Source organism: Strix aluco, chromosome 21 (assembly GCF_031877795.1).
Source record: "Strix aluco isolate bStrAlu1 chromosome 21, bStrAlu1.hap1, whole genome shotgun sequence".
NCBI lineage: Eukaryota > Metazoa > Chordata > Aves > Strigiformes > Strigidae > Strix > Strix aluco.
In genome coordinates this window covers 567293-583101 of record NC_133951.1, presented here as the reverse complement: position 1 = coordinate 583101, position 15809 = coordinate 567293, and the positions used below count along the sequence as shown (strand labels likewise).

The 15809-nt window shown below is 39.2% G+C and overlaps 1 protein-coding gene across 5 annotated transcripts in view; it reads right to left on the bottom strand.

Moving 5' to 3' along the window:
• The window catches only part of SEC14L1 (SEC14 like lipid binding 1), a 43032-nt gene that overhangs the window by 14343 nt on the left and 12880 nt on the right, over nt 1-15809 (bottom strand). For 3 of the 5 annotated variants that reach the window (XM_074846885.1, XM_074846889.1, XM_074846886.1), the window contains 5 exons: nt 3806-3955; nt 3584-3715; nt 1387-1515; nt 902-1136; nt 60-169 (listed from right to left, as the gene is read on the bottom strand). In XM_074846885.1, coding sequence (XP_074702986.1) covers nt 60-169; nt 902-1136; nt 1387-1515; nt 3584-3715; nt 3806-3955 — 756 coding nt within the window. Of the gene's footprint in view, nt 1-59; nt 170-901; nt 1137-1386; nt 1516-3583; nt 3716-3805; nt 3956-6134; nt 6227-8994; nt 9077-15809 lie in introns of all 5 variants that reach the window. The other 2 variants (XM_074846887.1, XM_074846888.1) reach the window with 2 other exon arrangements.

Sequence of the window (15809 nt, the reverse complement as noted above, 5' to 3'; positions counted from 1 at the left end):
GCCCACCTTGTATCTCACACGTTCTGAGACAGCGCCACAAGAGATCAGCAGTAACTTACTTTGCCTTTGTGCGTCTCCTGGAGCCACTGTCTCAGCCGAATGAGGCAGCTTTCCTGCATTGGTGTCAAGTCACCCAGATACCGCTTGATGTAGTCTGCATCTAGCTTGTCTGAAAGGAGATGGACATGTGATTAGAGTGGTCCTGAACTGACCTAGCCAAAGTAGCAAGTGATCTTATATGCTGATATCTGAAGCAGAGAAGCAGGTGCTGTGAGTTCTGTGCCATCAGAATTGAATAAAGTTTCTTTGAATCAATGAAGAGATGAGCAAGGCAACATACACAGTCATCTTAATGGTAAACCAAGAAGATTAATTCTCCTTCTGCAACTAAAAAAAGGAGTAAAACCAAATATTTCTAGAAGCATTTTGCCAGTATATTCAGATTTGTCAATTCACGGCACCAGAAGGTTTGCTTCTGGAAATACTAAAGAGAAGCTTTGATCTAAATCTCCCAGTGCAAGAATTTTCCCAAATTCCCTTATTAACAGGGGAAGGAAGATACAACAGAAGACCAGGGAAGCTTCAGCCCTTTCCTCCCCTTATTCCTATAGTGATACCCATCCCTGAATTTCAGAGCAAGTAGGTGGCCATTCATTTGCAACCTAATGAACAGCAAAGAGTTTTTCCACTCATATCTGATCTTCATTTACTAGAAAGATCAGCCCATAACAGCTATCCAAGCTATCCCGAACATTACTGCTTTGCAAGCCTGCACTTTAACGTTGTATGTTACCAAAAAAAGAGCCAATGTGAAGGTTTTCAGCTGCCTGTGAGAAGCAGCACAGTGCTGCGAGCCTCTACAGTACAAAGAATCCCACTAAAACAAGTCAGACCAGCATACCATCAGGCGTTCCTGCTGTGGGCTCCGAGGGGCTGCTTGAGGTGTTGAGGATCTCCTTATTGTTCAAGCCCTCCTTTGTGGCAGAGTCTGGTATATTAATAGCGGGTGAAACTGGTCGCCTTGTGTGGGATGTACTGCTCTCCGATTTACACGCAACAGGAGGAGTCCAACGAGGAACAAAAGTTATTCCTTCTTCCTCCAGCTGCTTCAGGTAGTATTCTATTATTTCTTTTCCCTTCAAAAAGGAAAATTTACTTCAGCTACTAAAAACACTCATTTAGACAAAGAAAGGATTGGGTTGAAAACCCATTAAGTGGCCAGACCTCTCTAAAGATTCCACTTTAAAATACAAACCTACACACACGTTGCCTCAGGCTAAAGAGTAAACCGCCCAGCTTTTTGAGCAGAGCAGCCTGTTACTTAGCAGCAGCTACATTCCCTTTTGGTAACTTGGAGTCAGGCACCTCCTTTGACTGCAAGCTCACCTTTTTAATATTGCTGGTGTACTGCTTCATGGCAATTTTTTCCACTGTGCTTTCAAAACCAAAAAAAGATTTTATATCCAGACTTGCTGACTGTTCAAAACAGGTCCAGTCTTCATTGTCAGGATGAACCTATTAGTGAAAAGGAGGTCATACAGCTTAGTTGCCCATTTAGTGGTTTGGTTTTTGTGGGTTTTTTTGTTTGTTTGGGTTTTTTTGTTTTTCCTCAGAATATTTGAAATGACTGTTTCTTGTTTTACAGGTTCACATAGTCAAAAACATTCAAGTGGAATTTGCAGTCTTTTGTTCATTTGCAAAACACAGCTCAGAAAAGATAACAAAAAAAAGCTGAGAAGCCTTCCTATAGTCCCATGGCTAGCACAGCACACTTCTTTTTCTTAACAAGAAAGGGGAGGGTGGAGAAATACTAGTGCAGCAGCCAAGAGCCAAAGGACTAGCACATCTATACAACACTATCTCATTCTAGATATGGGCTGTGACTGTAGTGTAAACTATTCCACTGCCACAGGTTAGACTGATCAACCAAGGCCAGCTAACCTGGGGATTACAGCAAGTAGAGCCTAAGCATTTCCAAGCACTCTAGTCTAGACATGTCTGCAACAGACATACTGCAACAGATTGTTCCCTCCTTGACCTATGATGTACCCTAGTATTTTGTAGACTGAAAACTATTTTACTCTATTCTCCTGTGATAATGCTACAGAAAAAGTGTAAACTTCTCCTTCAGTTGACAGCTGAATAAGCTCTCTTACAGCACTCCCAACTTCCTTCTTAGCTTATACCTTAGTTTGCAGAGAAACGATTCTGAAACAGAGATGCTACTACTTATGGTTGGACTCAATCTTAAAGGTCTTTTCCAACCTAAATGATCCTATGATTGATGATGATGCTCTGAAGGAAAGCCGTTTTCTAAACTCTCTTCAGCTAAGAGACTTGTCTACGGAATTTCCAGGCTGGGCTCTGAATTTGTATTTATGCATCCCGGAAGGCTGGATTTCTGAGCATGCAACCGCTTTAAGGTTCCCCTCCCCCTCAAAACATGCTAAAATTGACTGGGAACAGTATCAACACTTTAGACAGCTACAGAAAAAGAACCATTTCCCTTCATTTGCTTCTTCTGCATTAGGGAATGGAGGGTACAAGAATAGCTTGTACAGCCTAAATAAGTATAAATAATAACAACATTTAAGAAACTTCCTGTCCTGTCATAAATTCAATCATAAAATAACTTTATGAATGAACTGTTAAAAACAATTTATTCTTGAATTAAAATTCTGGTTTTGCATTTACCTACTAATTTCTTGACCAAATAGGGCCAGGAGAAATCCTGTGTTCTGTACATATTTACCACATGCACTTTTCTATATAGCATTTCCCCTGCTTAAACAGAGCTTTCACAAAGAAATTGCAGGTAGAAAAGTATTTTTAAATGTTCCTTGGAAATAATAATTAAAAAATAATCAGATAATAGCGTCAAGTGGGTTTGACATCCAGTGACCTTTTAACCATGGGTCTGTACGCAACAGAAAAATGTTATCACCTGCATGTAAAAGGAATGATACAAATAAATCGGTTACATTTGCTAGCTTTGATTTGACCTTTAACATCGATCTGAAGTTTTACTGCTATACATGTGTGCTGTATGAGCCTATGAGTATTGGCTAAGCCATTCAGAAAAACGCATGACCAGAGCACAGCAGTAAGCACACCCCCAGACTCCTCTATCAGAAAACGGCTGCACTGAAGACCAAGAACGATGGAAAGAATTAGGTTAAAGCACAGCGGACTCAATGAACATTTGTCTGAGCTGAGCAGAAGGCAAATAAGCTATGTTGAACTTTCCTTTAACAGTTCTGTCAGGGTATCATCAGCCTCACCAAGTTCCACACTGCTATTACAGACCGCAGATTTGCCTAAACAGAGCTGTCAAATACAGCAAATTATGTTGTGTTCTGCTCTCCGAGAAGATGCTCAAGCAAGAGGGTGCCAAACTTGTTTCAGTTCTTCGAGCAAGTGTGTTACATTTAACACTAACAACAATTATCACTCATGGCGGTGTGTTGGTTATTTTTTCTTGCAAGGCAAAAGCCAAGGAACAACCTAACTTCTGTTTATGAGTCCTGAAATCTAAACACTGACTTAGCTCCATCTGTGGCACCACCAAGAGCCTGTTACTCACTGTGTAACAGCAGTGTTCGTTAATAATGACTCTATTAGAGAAGGTTTCATTGTAGGCTTCTATATGCAAAGTCCTTTCTCGTCTGTTCAAAGAATTCTTCTGGACAAAGTAGACATAATCCACTCCTGCAATCTGAGGAAGATGACACAGATTCCATTAAGGTACATTATTTGTGTGAAAGGATATCCAAAAGTATAAACCAGGCACTTTAAACCTAATCACCTTTTTCAATAGCCGTGGTGCATCTATATCCAGCTTACAGCGCCGTTCAATCACGTGGATAGCTCCATCCTCACTCTTGTATTCGTTTACAGTGTCACTGGCTACAAACATTGGGATCAGAGGACATGTAGGAAACCTTCTTTCGTATGCCTGTAAAGATGGAAGAGGAGAAAAGAGTCATCACCATTAACTTCTGAGGGTGTGTGTAGCGTTCCTTTGTTGACATCACCAGCATTTGGAGGCACAATGCCCTTCATACTTTTCACAGAAGGGATTGAGCCTTTCTGGAGCCCACATCATAGCTGAAAGTCACAGTGCATTCCAAACAAGCCATTTATTAATAGGTTCCTAACATAACCCTTTCCAGGTAAAACAATTTTTAAAACACGCAAAATACTTCATTTCTCCCCTCCCTCAAAAAAGGGAATTGTTCATGATGTACACTAACAATCCTCTTGTCAGAATAACAGGAAAATAAGACCCTCTAGTTCTAAAATACCAGAAGACAAAACAATTATGTGTTGGATTAAAAAAACCCCACATGCTAATTATCAGTGTTTCACCAAGCTGTCTAGAGGTTTTTCCATACAGCTCCCAAAGGTCTAATAAAAATATTTCAAACCTATTTCTTAAGCTAATAGGGGTCTCAAGCTCCCTGTGCACAGAGCATTCATAATGATTTCACTGCACAGTTTATCAGCTTACAGTTTTGGCCAACAACATACAGTTAGTCTTTCCAATACAATGAGGCCATTTCATACTCCTGAAATTTTAAACTTTTTGCAATTATGCAGAGCAAGCAATAGCTTTGAATCTGGTTAAAGAATACAGTCATGTAAATAAGGTCATCTCTTAAATACTTAACACACACAGAGAAGATGGTATCAAACCAAACACACTCAGAAAAGATAGTTGAGAATCTGGGATCAGTAAAACAGGTAAGAGAAAAATGGCAGTTATTCCCCATTAGTAAACTTGTTGAATTTTTGTTTTAGAACCACTGTGGCTGGAGAATACAGCACAACTGTTACTTTTTTTCCCTTCTCTTTCATAGTCACCAGTGTACCTCCACTTCTCTTTGGCTTTTTCCCCCCTCATGGGGTAGCAGTAACTAATTCTTTAGCCTTCTACCCATGTTCTGAATTCTTTAATTTTTGCTATTGTCAGAACCTAATTGGCTTTGGTGAAAAGGTAGGATTTGCAAGGTGTCCCAGTGCAGAAGAAAACTTCAGTAACACAAAAAGTAAATCTGAGAGCAGAACATGAAACAATTTAAGAGCTAAAATATCCACTCTGTCCTTTTATATGATTTTAACTGTTCTGAATATAGCAGGGTTGGAGCACCAACAGGAGAGGGTGTGGAAGAAAATAAGCAGCAGCTGCAGAAAGTATGCAATGGTGGCACTGGAAGAGAAAAGATCTCTTAATTCTCCCTTTATAAGAATTAAAATACTTAGTTTGTTACCCACGTTCAAACGTAGTTTGAATGCAGTGTTACTCTGGTGTCAGTGGTGCAATGCACTAAAATAGCATTGGCTTTTTTCCCCTCGGGCATATTTTTAATCTGCTTTTGCAGCATGATTGTCCTGAGTTCATAAAGCTCCTCTGTAACATACCAGAAGTACAACCAGTGGGTGAGTACACATACTCCATTTTTCAGACTTTTCATCTATGCACAGCTGGTTTTGTTTAAATTAAGAATAGAAATAATTCCTGGGTTCAGAGATGTGTGCACAAGAGAAGTGACAGCGCATTAGTGTGGTAACACAATAGCAAGCAGTGGGAAAAAGCCTTACAGCTCCAAGAGAAAGGGAGGATGAGTCTTATTAATATGGTATAAGAAGTTTCTTATTTCTTTTATGAGGATCTTGTTCTGGACAGAAGGCTGTACATTCTACAGTCATTCAAGAATATGTCAGCCCTCTCCCTGAATAAGTCTCAGCATTCTTTCTAAATTAATCCCCTGTTTTAACTAGATTGACTATAGTTAAATGTCCTAAGTCAGAAAATAAAATATTTCCAGAAGAAGCAGAATTGAGAAATACTTCTGCTTTTCAGATTGCTTCATTTAATACTTTTATTTTATTTGAGGACCTTATGTTACAACAATTATTTTACAGACAAGAGAGAAGGGGAAGTAGATACCCAATATTTTTCTTACTATTTTCAAAGTCTCTTTACTTTTAAGTCACAATGAGTTTTCCTCATCTGAGTTGCCTCCTTTATGCCAAGCCTTTGCAAGCCTCCTTCATTGCACATATTGATGCATTTCTCAGTGCTCAAAATGCTTCCCATTTGCCCTGTGAACACTTGCAAATTACAACATTACCTGCTTGTAAATGTTTATTGAACTGTGGGAAAAAAAATGCCCAAGAAGACTTTGTTGTTCTGAATGGTAAGACTGAATTGAATGTGTTCAATCTGGAAGAGAACAAAATAATTATCTGCCAAAAGTTGGCAAGCTCAATGCTTAGAGCAACAAAATACTTGAAGGTTTCAAAGAGATTAACAGTGACACAGGATTCTTTCTCCCTAAGGAACACACTCACAAAGTATTGAAAACTGTTCACAGTCAATTTTATTGGGCTCTTACATTAGGCTGGTTTTATTTCTTTATGTACCATTGCCAATATGTTCTTGTAATGCATCATTTCTCAGCACAGCCTTGTTTGAAGAAAAAGTGATTATAGTAAACCATAGCCACATCGAATATTCAATCTGATTTAAGCATAGCTGTCTCTTCTACATGTGGCAAACAGTTCTCTTCCACACTGCAGAGTAGGCTGGAAAAAGCTGCTAAAGACTATAGGACACTAAAAGATCTCACTTCACCATGGACCAAGACAGCAGATGAAGAAAACCTGTAATTTGTGGTACAACACAATAACAGACACATGAGTCAAAGCAGCACATGCATCGCCAAGACCGAGGCTATTAAAAGAGCATGAGAAGATTAAAGATCAAACACTGCTTCTTCTTTTCTAATAATAGAACCAAATGGATTTTTCTCCGTTATTGCGGTGTTTTGAACCAGAAATTTTGTCTCAAGTCCAGCTTTGCAGACAGGAAATAACTGAACTGCATTATCCAACATTCCTTTAGTAGTCTGATAAAGCAGAGCATATAATAAGATATCACACATTTTTACTAATTATCGGGGTCTATTTACAAATAATATCATCAGATATTACACACCTTTCTCTCAGGATTTCAATTGTACTATATTGATACAAAAGACAATTAGTTCCTCAAAAGCAAAGCAGCTGCAGTAATCCTAATGGACTCAATGAAGAATTAAATGCTGTTGCTGTAGGACTACATGCATCTAAGAAGGATGTTGCAAGAATGTTACTTAATTTTACCATTTTTTTCTGTCACATTTAAAAAATACAGTGTGTGGAGATTCTGATATGTACCACAAGTAAAAAGCGCAGGCGTGCTCATCCTCAAAGCCTCTACAATTGGTGCTGGGCTTGACATGAAAAGTCCAACGCCTCTTAGTCAAAGAGGGACATCTATGCATAGACCTTTCAAAAAAATCATTTTAAGCCTGCAATTCTGTTGTTCCCTAATAATGTACTTTTACAATTTCCCACCAGCCTCTGGAACATTTGTGTACTCTGATACATTAGAAGCTGGCATTGTGCATCAAGAAAAACACAGTATGGTGAAGCAGCTTGAACTTCAACGGGCTCATTATATAAACCCTTAACTTTCTTAATGCATGTTAACAGTACTGACAAGCATAATTTCAACCAAAATAGCACTGTATTAAAGCTTCTTTTCCAACTGCTTCCCTTAGCAACTCATGTTCAGAGTAGAGACAAAATAACGGGATTTATTTTACTTTTACCTTTGGTAGTATTTCAGCTGTGTTTAAAGACATGAAAGCAATTCAAAAGTGAGACTATTTTAAACCCATTGCAGTCATTTTTGATACCCAAGGGAATTATTCTTGCTGCCGCTGCTGCCCTTAGATTTTGGAATTCTAGTATCAGCAATAATGGGATCCTTTCAAAATACCACCTTTAGAACAGCATTTAGGTATGACCCCAACCCAATTTTCAGGAGGACCAAAGACTCTTCTGGCTTTTAGCTTCTCAAACCATGCCGAGGTCTAATGAAATACCTCGGTAATAGGCATGTGCTCAGTCCTCAGTGGGTAAAGTCAGTCATTTATGCAAATATGTTACTCAGCTTCTCGGGTCAGATTAATATATTCCCAGTCTCCTGCCTTAAGGGATAGGGATTGTTCAGTATTTCCATTAGATGACTCAAAACTAACTTCTATACTTAAAAGAAGAAAAAAGGTCTGAAAAAACTTGCAAACAATCTTACACTGTGCTGTTATAGTACTGAATCCTCTAAATAGAGCTTCTAACCTAGTGAAATAAGTAGGAATTTTAGTCACCATTCAGAAAATGAAGCATATTGAGTGCTTTAACAGCTTCATTGCATGAAACAAGCTGTTAAGATGTTTTATTTATTTTTGATGTTTTCTGTTCAAAATTTCTAGAACAGTAACCTTCTAAGAGTAGCACAACATTCTCCAAGGGCACCTCAAGAGAACCCATGAAGAGATTTATCCTGACAATCAAATCTAGTCAGCTGCACTTTGTGTGTGCCACATACAAACTCGAATTTCTGCCTGCAATACTTGACCACGTTTGGATACTCATCTGCAAGTGCACACCAACATACACCATGCTTTCCTAGCCACTTCGAGTATGTGGAATTTCTGAATTATTCATAAACACACAAGAAACAAGCAGGGTCACTCAAGCAGGATGTTGCCCTAGCTTGACAGGCTGCATTCCAGCAGCTGGGTCATTCCTGCATATCACTATATCCCCCTCCTCCCTCTGCATTAGAGCACTGTAGATCAATAGGAAAAACACTGACTCATGGGAGGCCAACCAAGAGGTTTCAAATTCTTGGCTGCTGCATTTGGAAAGAAACAATGCTGGATTAAGTCTCCAAATCGGCAAATACCTTCTCATCCCCCATATACTGCTGTTCATAGCTCTTTACCATTCTTTTTATAATACATACATATGTTTAAAAATCATTATACTTCTACAAAGAAGTGTGTATCTCAGTGCCACTGTATCTCATGGATGTTAGTTCACGTTAGTAATCAGCCTGGGGGCGTGTGTGTGGAAGAAAGCAGATGGTTAGAGCGGATGTACCTCAAAAAAGCTCTAGAAATCGTTTTTTGGTAAGGTAGCATTCCCAAGCACCAGAAAGGGAGAACATGAACTGGACTGCAGCCTGGGAAAGAAAAAAACATCTTTAATATACAGGTAAGTCAGCTCTTTGGAAAGGGACATCTCTGTGAATCCAGTTCTGAAGGACAAACAGTCCTCTAAAAGACCTCCACTGCTACAACCCAGACCCCTGCTGCCATGCAAGCAGCACAGTTAAACTGTGCTTTTTTGCAGTTAACTTCCCCCATCAGTACAGCTCTCCACAGCAGCCCTTGTTCAAAGTAGGCTTAAGTGGTTTTTCTCCACTGTGTTTTCACTTCATTAAATGTTCTCATTTACAAAGAGAGAAGTTATTTTCTTATTGCGGGAAACAAAGGCTGCTTGGCAGTGACTCAGTCCTAAGAACTCGCTCTCTCTAGAAAAGACCAAGAAGGCTTTAGTTACACAAGACTACAAAGGAGGCTTATGGGGACTACAGACAACCCAGCCAGCATGAAAGAGGCAGATTCAGACCCATGAATGAATGGCTGGATATCATCTGAAAAACAGAAGTTTTCTATATGCACAAATACAAGGTAGATTTATCAACTTATTTTTGACTTGTCTGTAAATCTTGGCCTAGTCTACACCATCAAGATATGACTAGTCAGATTTTCAAAGTACTGGGATGATAACCACTGCACAACTGGTATCCGTAAAAGTGGATATTAGATGCAAGAGACCTTCCTTACTACTTTTCTTAATGGTATAAAGAACACTATGACTTACTTTAAAAGGGGAAAAAAGAGAGTTTAAGCCTTCCATTGCATTTTCTACTTTTTAAAAAAGTGTTTAGAAGGTTCAAATTAGAATGAGAACACAATATACTCCTCCAAAGCTTTTCCAGCAAGATTCACCAATGGTTAACCTGCTGGCTATCACAGCAAGATCAACAAACAAAATGTTTGCATAACAACTTATCACTGAACAGGATTTAAGCTATGAGAAGGTACATCAGGAAATACCTCGTGTGGAAGCCCTTTGTCTGAATTAAAAATTATAATCCTTCACCTGAATGAGCTACTTCAAAGATTTTTAAGAATCAAGATAAATTAAGCAGGCAGTGAGCATCCATTAAAAAGGAAGGTGCTGTGTTCTATCTTGCTTTGTTGAAAAAGAAACTAAGTCCCGATGCCCCACATTTGAATATACCTTCATTTTAATACATTAATTTTGGAACAGGAAAAACTCTTCCACTCTACAAAGAGCAGAATTTCGCTGGGGAGAGGAAAATCCAGCCTTCACAAACTGAGCTGTACTTGAGAAGGGTGCGAATAGCAGAGCAGAAGTGGCAGCACGCTCAATCTGAGCGCCGTGCAGATGGCTCCGAGGGGACGGCTGCACCCTGCGGCGGGGTGTATTCCGGTGAATCTCTTCAAATGGGAACTGACTGACATTCACCTGGCAAAGGTGAGTGGCCCCTTATCCTAAACTACAGGCAAAAAATTGCAGAACTCCTTGCCTTTTTTCCCCATTACACTCACTACACTGGCAACCGCATTCTGATCTTATTTTACTTTGTCCCTCCTCTATCCTCCCTCCACCACAGTCCAGAAGAACTTTACCCTCTTGTGGCACGAGTCACTCAGGAACAGGATATACTGTCTTCACCCTCTGTTCTCTGATACAAGATGCAATTTGACCTCTTAAGTATTAATGTATGTCAAAGATAAAATAAATAACCCTTCTATAAGTTACCCAGAAAAATCAATAGGACAAGTCAGTATCAGTAAGACAAGCATTCTGCTTCATTTTAGAGGCTAAAAAGTTCTTCTTTACTACACAAGTGTAAAAAGTGCTATTGACCTCGGACCTTCTGCTTCAATGATCATTAGTGTATTAAGAGTGTAAGCTCACAGCACTGGGAACAAGCAGTGCCTGCACTGTTCACATACAGTCTACCAAAGCAAAGCATTCCCCCAGTAATTGCCCAAAACGGCCCAACTGCTTCTACTTTGCAGAAATAGATCCCAGCTTTAAAGTTTCGTAATGATGGAGTTAGTCTAAACTTTTCATAAAGGAGGCTGTTAAAGTTTTATATAATTATGCACCAAATCCTTGAACTACAATGGCTTTTTAGTTTTTGAAGTTTTGATTTTTGTGGGTTTTTTAACTATAGACCACACAAATACACATTATTATACAAATTATGAGGCAAGTACTAACAAGAATCTACTCTGCACTGATTCTGTTCCTGAATTCTAACTGAAGACTAATTAATTTCTCAAACAGTGAGAAAAGCAAACTTGAAAAACAATCTTAGATGTTCTCCAGTGTCATAAACAGAGCTTTCAGGTAGAGTATCTGGGAAGAAAAATTGTCAGTGGTTCAAGAACTTACTGCAGCATGATATTCAGATTCTTATAATGATATTGCACTGAAGTGGTGCTCAAATTTATAGCCCAGGTCTACATCTCATATTCAGAAGATCAAAGGCCCAACTGATTCAAGAGAGACTAATGCACTGAATCAGACATGACCATACAGACATTCTTGGATCCTGCACAGGTCTCAAAGTATTCCCTGTGCTTCAAGCACCCACACATGTTAAACAACTTACGCTCTAAGCAGCCCATATGACCAAACAAACCATTTCATTAACATCACCAGGGCTTCACTTGATCTTGTTAGAGTATGACATGCTAAGATGACTTGCTGTTACAGTATCCTTGTCTCTACAAAAGCATTTGAAAGACAGTCAAGCCAGTAAATTGAGCTCTCTCACCTCGCTTCTCCTTTTGTGCAATGGAGATGAAATTCCTGAGAAATTCTCCAGGAAACCAGTTGAGGGAAATGAAACCAAGCAGAGGTGGACAAGAAAACATTTCTTTCCCTGGCACTCACCAAAGCCATTAAATTCTTACCACTGACAGCTCCTCTGCAACTCAAGAGTTCTGCACAGAAGACAAGTTTTTATTGGGTGTCCAGAAGAGCATAATCCCTACTCCTCCTTGTCTTCTTTTGATGCTCATACTTGTTTAAAGGGGTCCCCTTGATTTAATCAGGTTTCATTGAAAAGGATTTCAGATCCTACATTGCTATGAATGACTCATACCTTGCAAACATCCACATAGAAAGAGGGAGGCTGAGATTTATTCCAATACAAATTCACTCCTTAGCTTAACTATAATAAAGCCTTAGGCTTCAATACTTCGTATGAAGAAGAGAGCAAGACTGTTCTGTCCCTTTTTATATTTAGCTGTATTAGACACCTATAGTACTTTGAAGTTAAGTAGGTATCCAGTTACGGTTTTTGCACATTTCAAATATACCCTACTCCTAGGTGGTACGAACAGAGCTAAAAGCTGTTGAAGTAATCTTGTGGATGCCACCACAGAACAAACAATACCTATTTGTTCTACCAAATAGGATAACAGGCCTGCCACATGCAAAGCAGGCACGGCAATTTGCTGCTCAAATCCTAGAAACACAGAGAGAAAGCTTCTGACCTTCGCATCTATTCTGCAAATTCCTGAAACAAAGTGTCTGAAAGAAACCAGTACATTACCCACAACCATTACAAATTAACCCAGTATTCAGACTAAACTCAAATTCAATAGCTGCTTTGTAATCTTGTATGAAGAGCTTTGATTCAATAAATTAAAAATCTCTATGCAGAGAGTCAGGAAACGGCACAAACTATTCTGTGCTTTAGCTCAAATGAGGTAACTCTAGCTGAGACCATAAGAATTTAGAGGCAATTTTTGTTTGCTTCTGGATCACCATCACTCCAAACAGCACTTGCCATCACTCACCCAGAACGTGTACAGGATGTGCACAGGGGAAGCAAAACAACTTTTCAGAATAGAGACCCTGTGGCTTTTGACAAGGAACAAAGCTCTATTACCCCTAACAGGAAATACCAACGCTCATCTCCACGCAGCTCTGCAGACACAGTCCAGGCTACTTTACACCTAGTTGATCTCTCTGAAGTCTTCTGCAGCATAAAAGGAACAGATTCATGTTAAATCTCAGGCATAACAATAGTTTATATACACCGCCAATCACAAAAGTAATGAAATACAACTGAACTGGTATTATAAATGAAACTGTATTCTCAATAGCTTGCAGTTAGAGTGCTGCTTATACAACACATCACACACCACCCTGGGTTTCTGACAACAGGACCTTTCATGTGTTAACACTGCTAGAAAGCACTTGCAAGTGAATGTAATAGCACTAACACAAATACTGGCATTTCTGTTCATCTCTTTAGTTCAGGCAGCATTTCCATGGTTACTGTGTTGATCACTATTGGCTTTAAGTATATTCCAAATATAGACCAAATGCATAGCTTAGTATTTTAAACCACCCTAATAGCTAGGCTGCAGGCTAGTTCTTGTAAAATAGCTTGGAGTCCCTGTGAGGTGTAACGCACTCACAGATATGTTATAGTGCCACGTGAAACTTAGCAAGCATAGTGTTCATTGTATCATCCAGGTCGTTTGGAAGAGCAGGCACTGAAACTGGACAGGTCTTCAAGCAATCTCATCACAGCATCTGCACCGTATTCTAAAGCTTTGGTGTCCATCTTAAAAAAAGGTTTGGCTTGCTTGTGCTTAAACTTCTTTCTTTTGAGGCCCCCATGCAGGGATAGCATCAGAAGTCCTACTGAAATCAAAATATCCTTACTGCACAAAACATCACCCCGAACCACATACACTTTGGGATATTATCTTTGCTGTCAATCACAGGATACTGTTTGCAACAAGTACACTTCCAGGTAGCTGTTGCAGAGAATGTTTTGGAGAAATTCATGCTAAGTGTGCATTGACTAGTTAGGTTTACGCATATTAGTATCATTTTCATTAACAGGATTTAGAACTAATCATCTTCTACTGCTAGTAAAAGTTACAGAAGACATCAAACCCAACCTAAAGAAAATAGTAACAATTTTAGAAAAAAATCCCTTTTCCTCATAGTAATTTAGAAGTTTACACACATTTCAGAGTTTTAGTTTACATTCTGTGAAGTGTATGCAAATCAAGGAAGTGCTCATTTTTCTACTAGCATACAAACCAGAAATCCAAAGGATTTCACAGGTAGCTTATTGAAAGGATGCTCCATTTAGATAGCACCTACAATTAAGTATCAGTAAAACTCTAAGCTTTATCAAGTATTTCCTTGGAGATATATATTCATAAAGCATTCTTGACAAATTTGAGTCATACTAAAAAAAAAGCATCATACAGTATTTGCTTAAGACTGCCCCAAACCAGAAGCAAGGTAGGGGATAGAAGAAAAAGCAAAAAGCAGGAACAAGGAGTTACTGGGGGACAGGAAGCTCTGACGCAAACTTCCTCTCTATTGGAACATAAATGTCTAGGCTACCAAGCTAGGGCATCTCAGCTTCAGCATCCAGTGTTTTCAAGCATGAATAAAGTTACTTTAATATTTTAATATTTCATTAAAATAACTTAGACCTTTGTAAATAAAGCAGGAGATTCAAAACAGGCTATGAAGCAGTCTTCCAGATAAGTGGAATTTTACTGGTAATTCACTTTGAGTTATGCAACTATGGTAACCAACTTACCAGACCAAGCAAAGAGCCTCTGCGTTCCTGCACCGGAAGGAATAGCCAGACACAGAAATCTTTATTCTCATGAGGGATGTGACCAGTCAAGCCACCCACATAGGCTCTTTCTATACAGATCACTACTTTATCCCCCTTGGTGTACCCTTCCTGCATGGGTACTATTCAATAGCTGGACATTTTCATTTCAGAAAAGTGGTCACAGGGAAGCTTTACTAGCAAAATTATAGTGGCCTGATTGTTGCATACAGCTGCATGTAATGAAACTGGAAGGGGACTGGCTCTTAACCACCCAAGAACCATTTTGCTACATGCAGAGATGTAATCTTCTTCAAGATAAAAAGTAAACTCTTCAATGATTTAATGCAACTTTATTCAGACTTTTGATGGTAAAAGGTATACTGATTCAGCAGGCAAAACAGTTTGGGGATAGAGAATCTGACCTGAAGACAAGGGCTAACATTCCATCTTTTATCTGTAAAACATGATCTTTAATAACCACAGGCATGTCTCAACAGTACTTTAATTGGAACAGTGGTTTCTTTAAAACAGATACAAGTCATTTGTGGTTTGCTTAAATAAATTTGCACAGCTAGAACTATGTAATAGTTGATTCTTGTACAGGAGCCTGAATGTCCATCTTCAGAGAACAACTGAATGACCAGGGTGGGATTTGAGGAGAAAGTGCATAGCCAGTGTAAGAGTTTAAGAGTTACACCTGCCTGCCTCCCAGACACTCACAAGAGGATCGTTAATTCTTTTCCTCCATTCAAGAAGTCCAGAGAGCCCAGAAGAGCACAAGGCATAGTGCCACTCCACTGACGAGTGAGCAAGGCTAACTTCAATTGCAGCCTCTGCACAACCTTGAGGCATGAATCTCTAAAATGAGAAGCTAGAATAGAGAAGTTGGGCAAGTACCACTCCTTCCTCAAGAAAAAAAAAAATTAAGGACAGAAAACCCAAACATGCTGAATGTAAATAAAATAATTTTAGTCTTCCTTTCCTTTGGAGTAAGCTGGGAAAGCCTGATCACTCAGGTTAGGCTGGCTTGTGACTGGGAGACCAGTATCAAATTGCTGGTTAGAAAAAAAAAAACTGACATTGCTGTGATCTAAGTTGAAGGTGGAACATCAAGGACAGACTTTATAACCGTGCTGCTGTGAGTTGCTCTTCAGTATACACAGACCTGAGCTGACTTAGAGGGGGTAACAGCAGTGTCAGATTG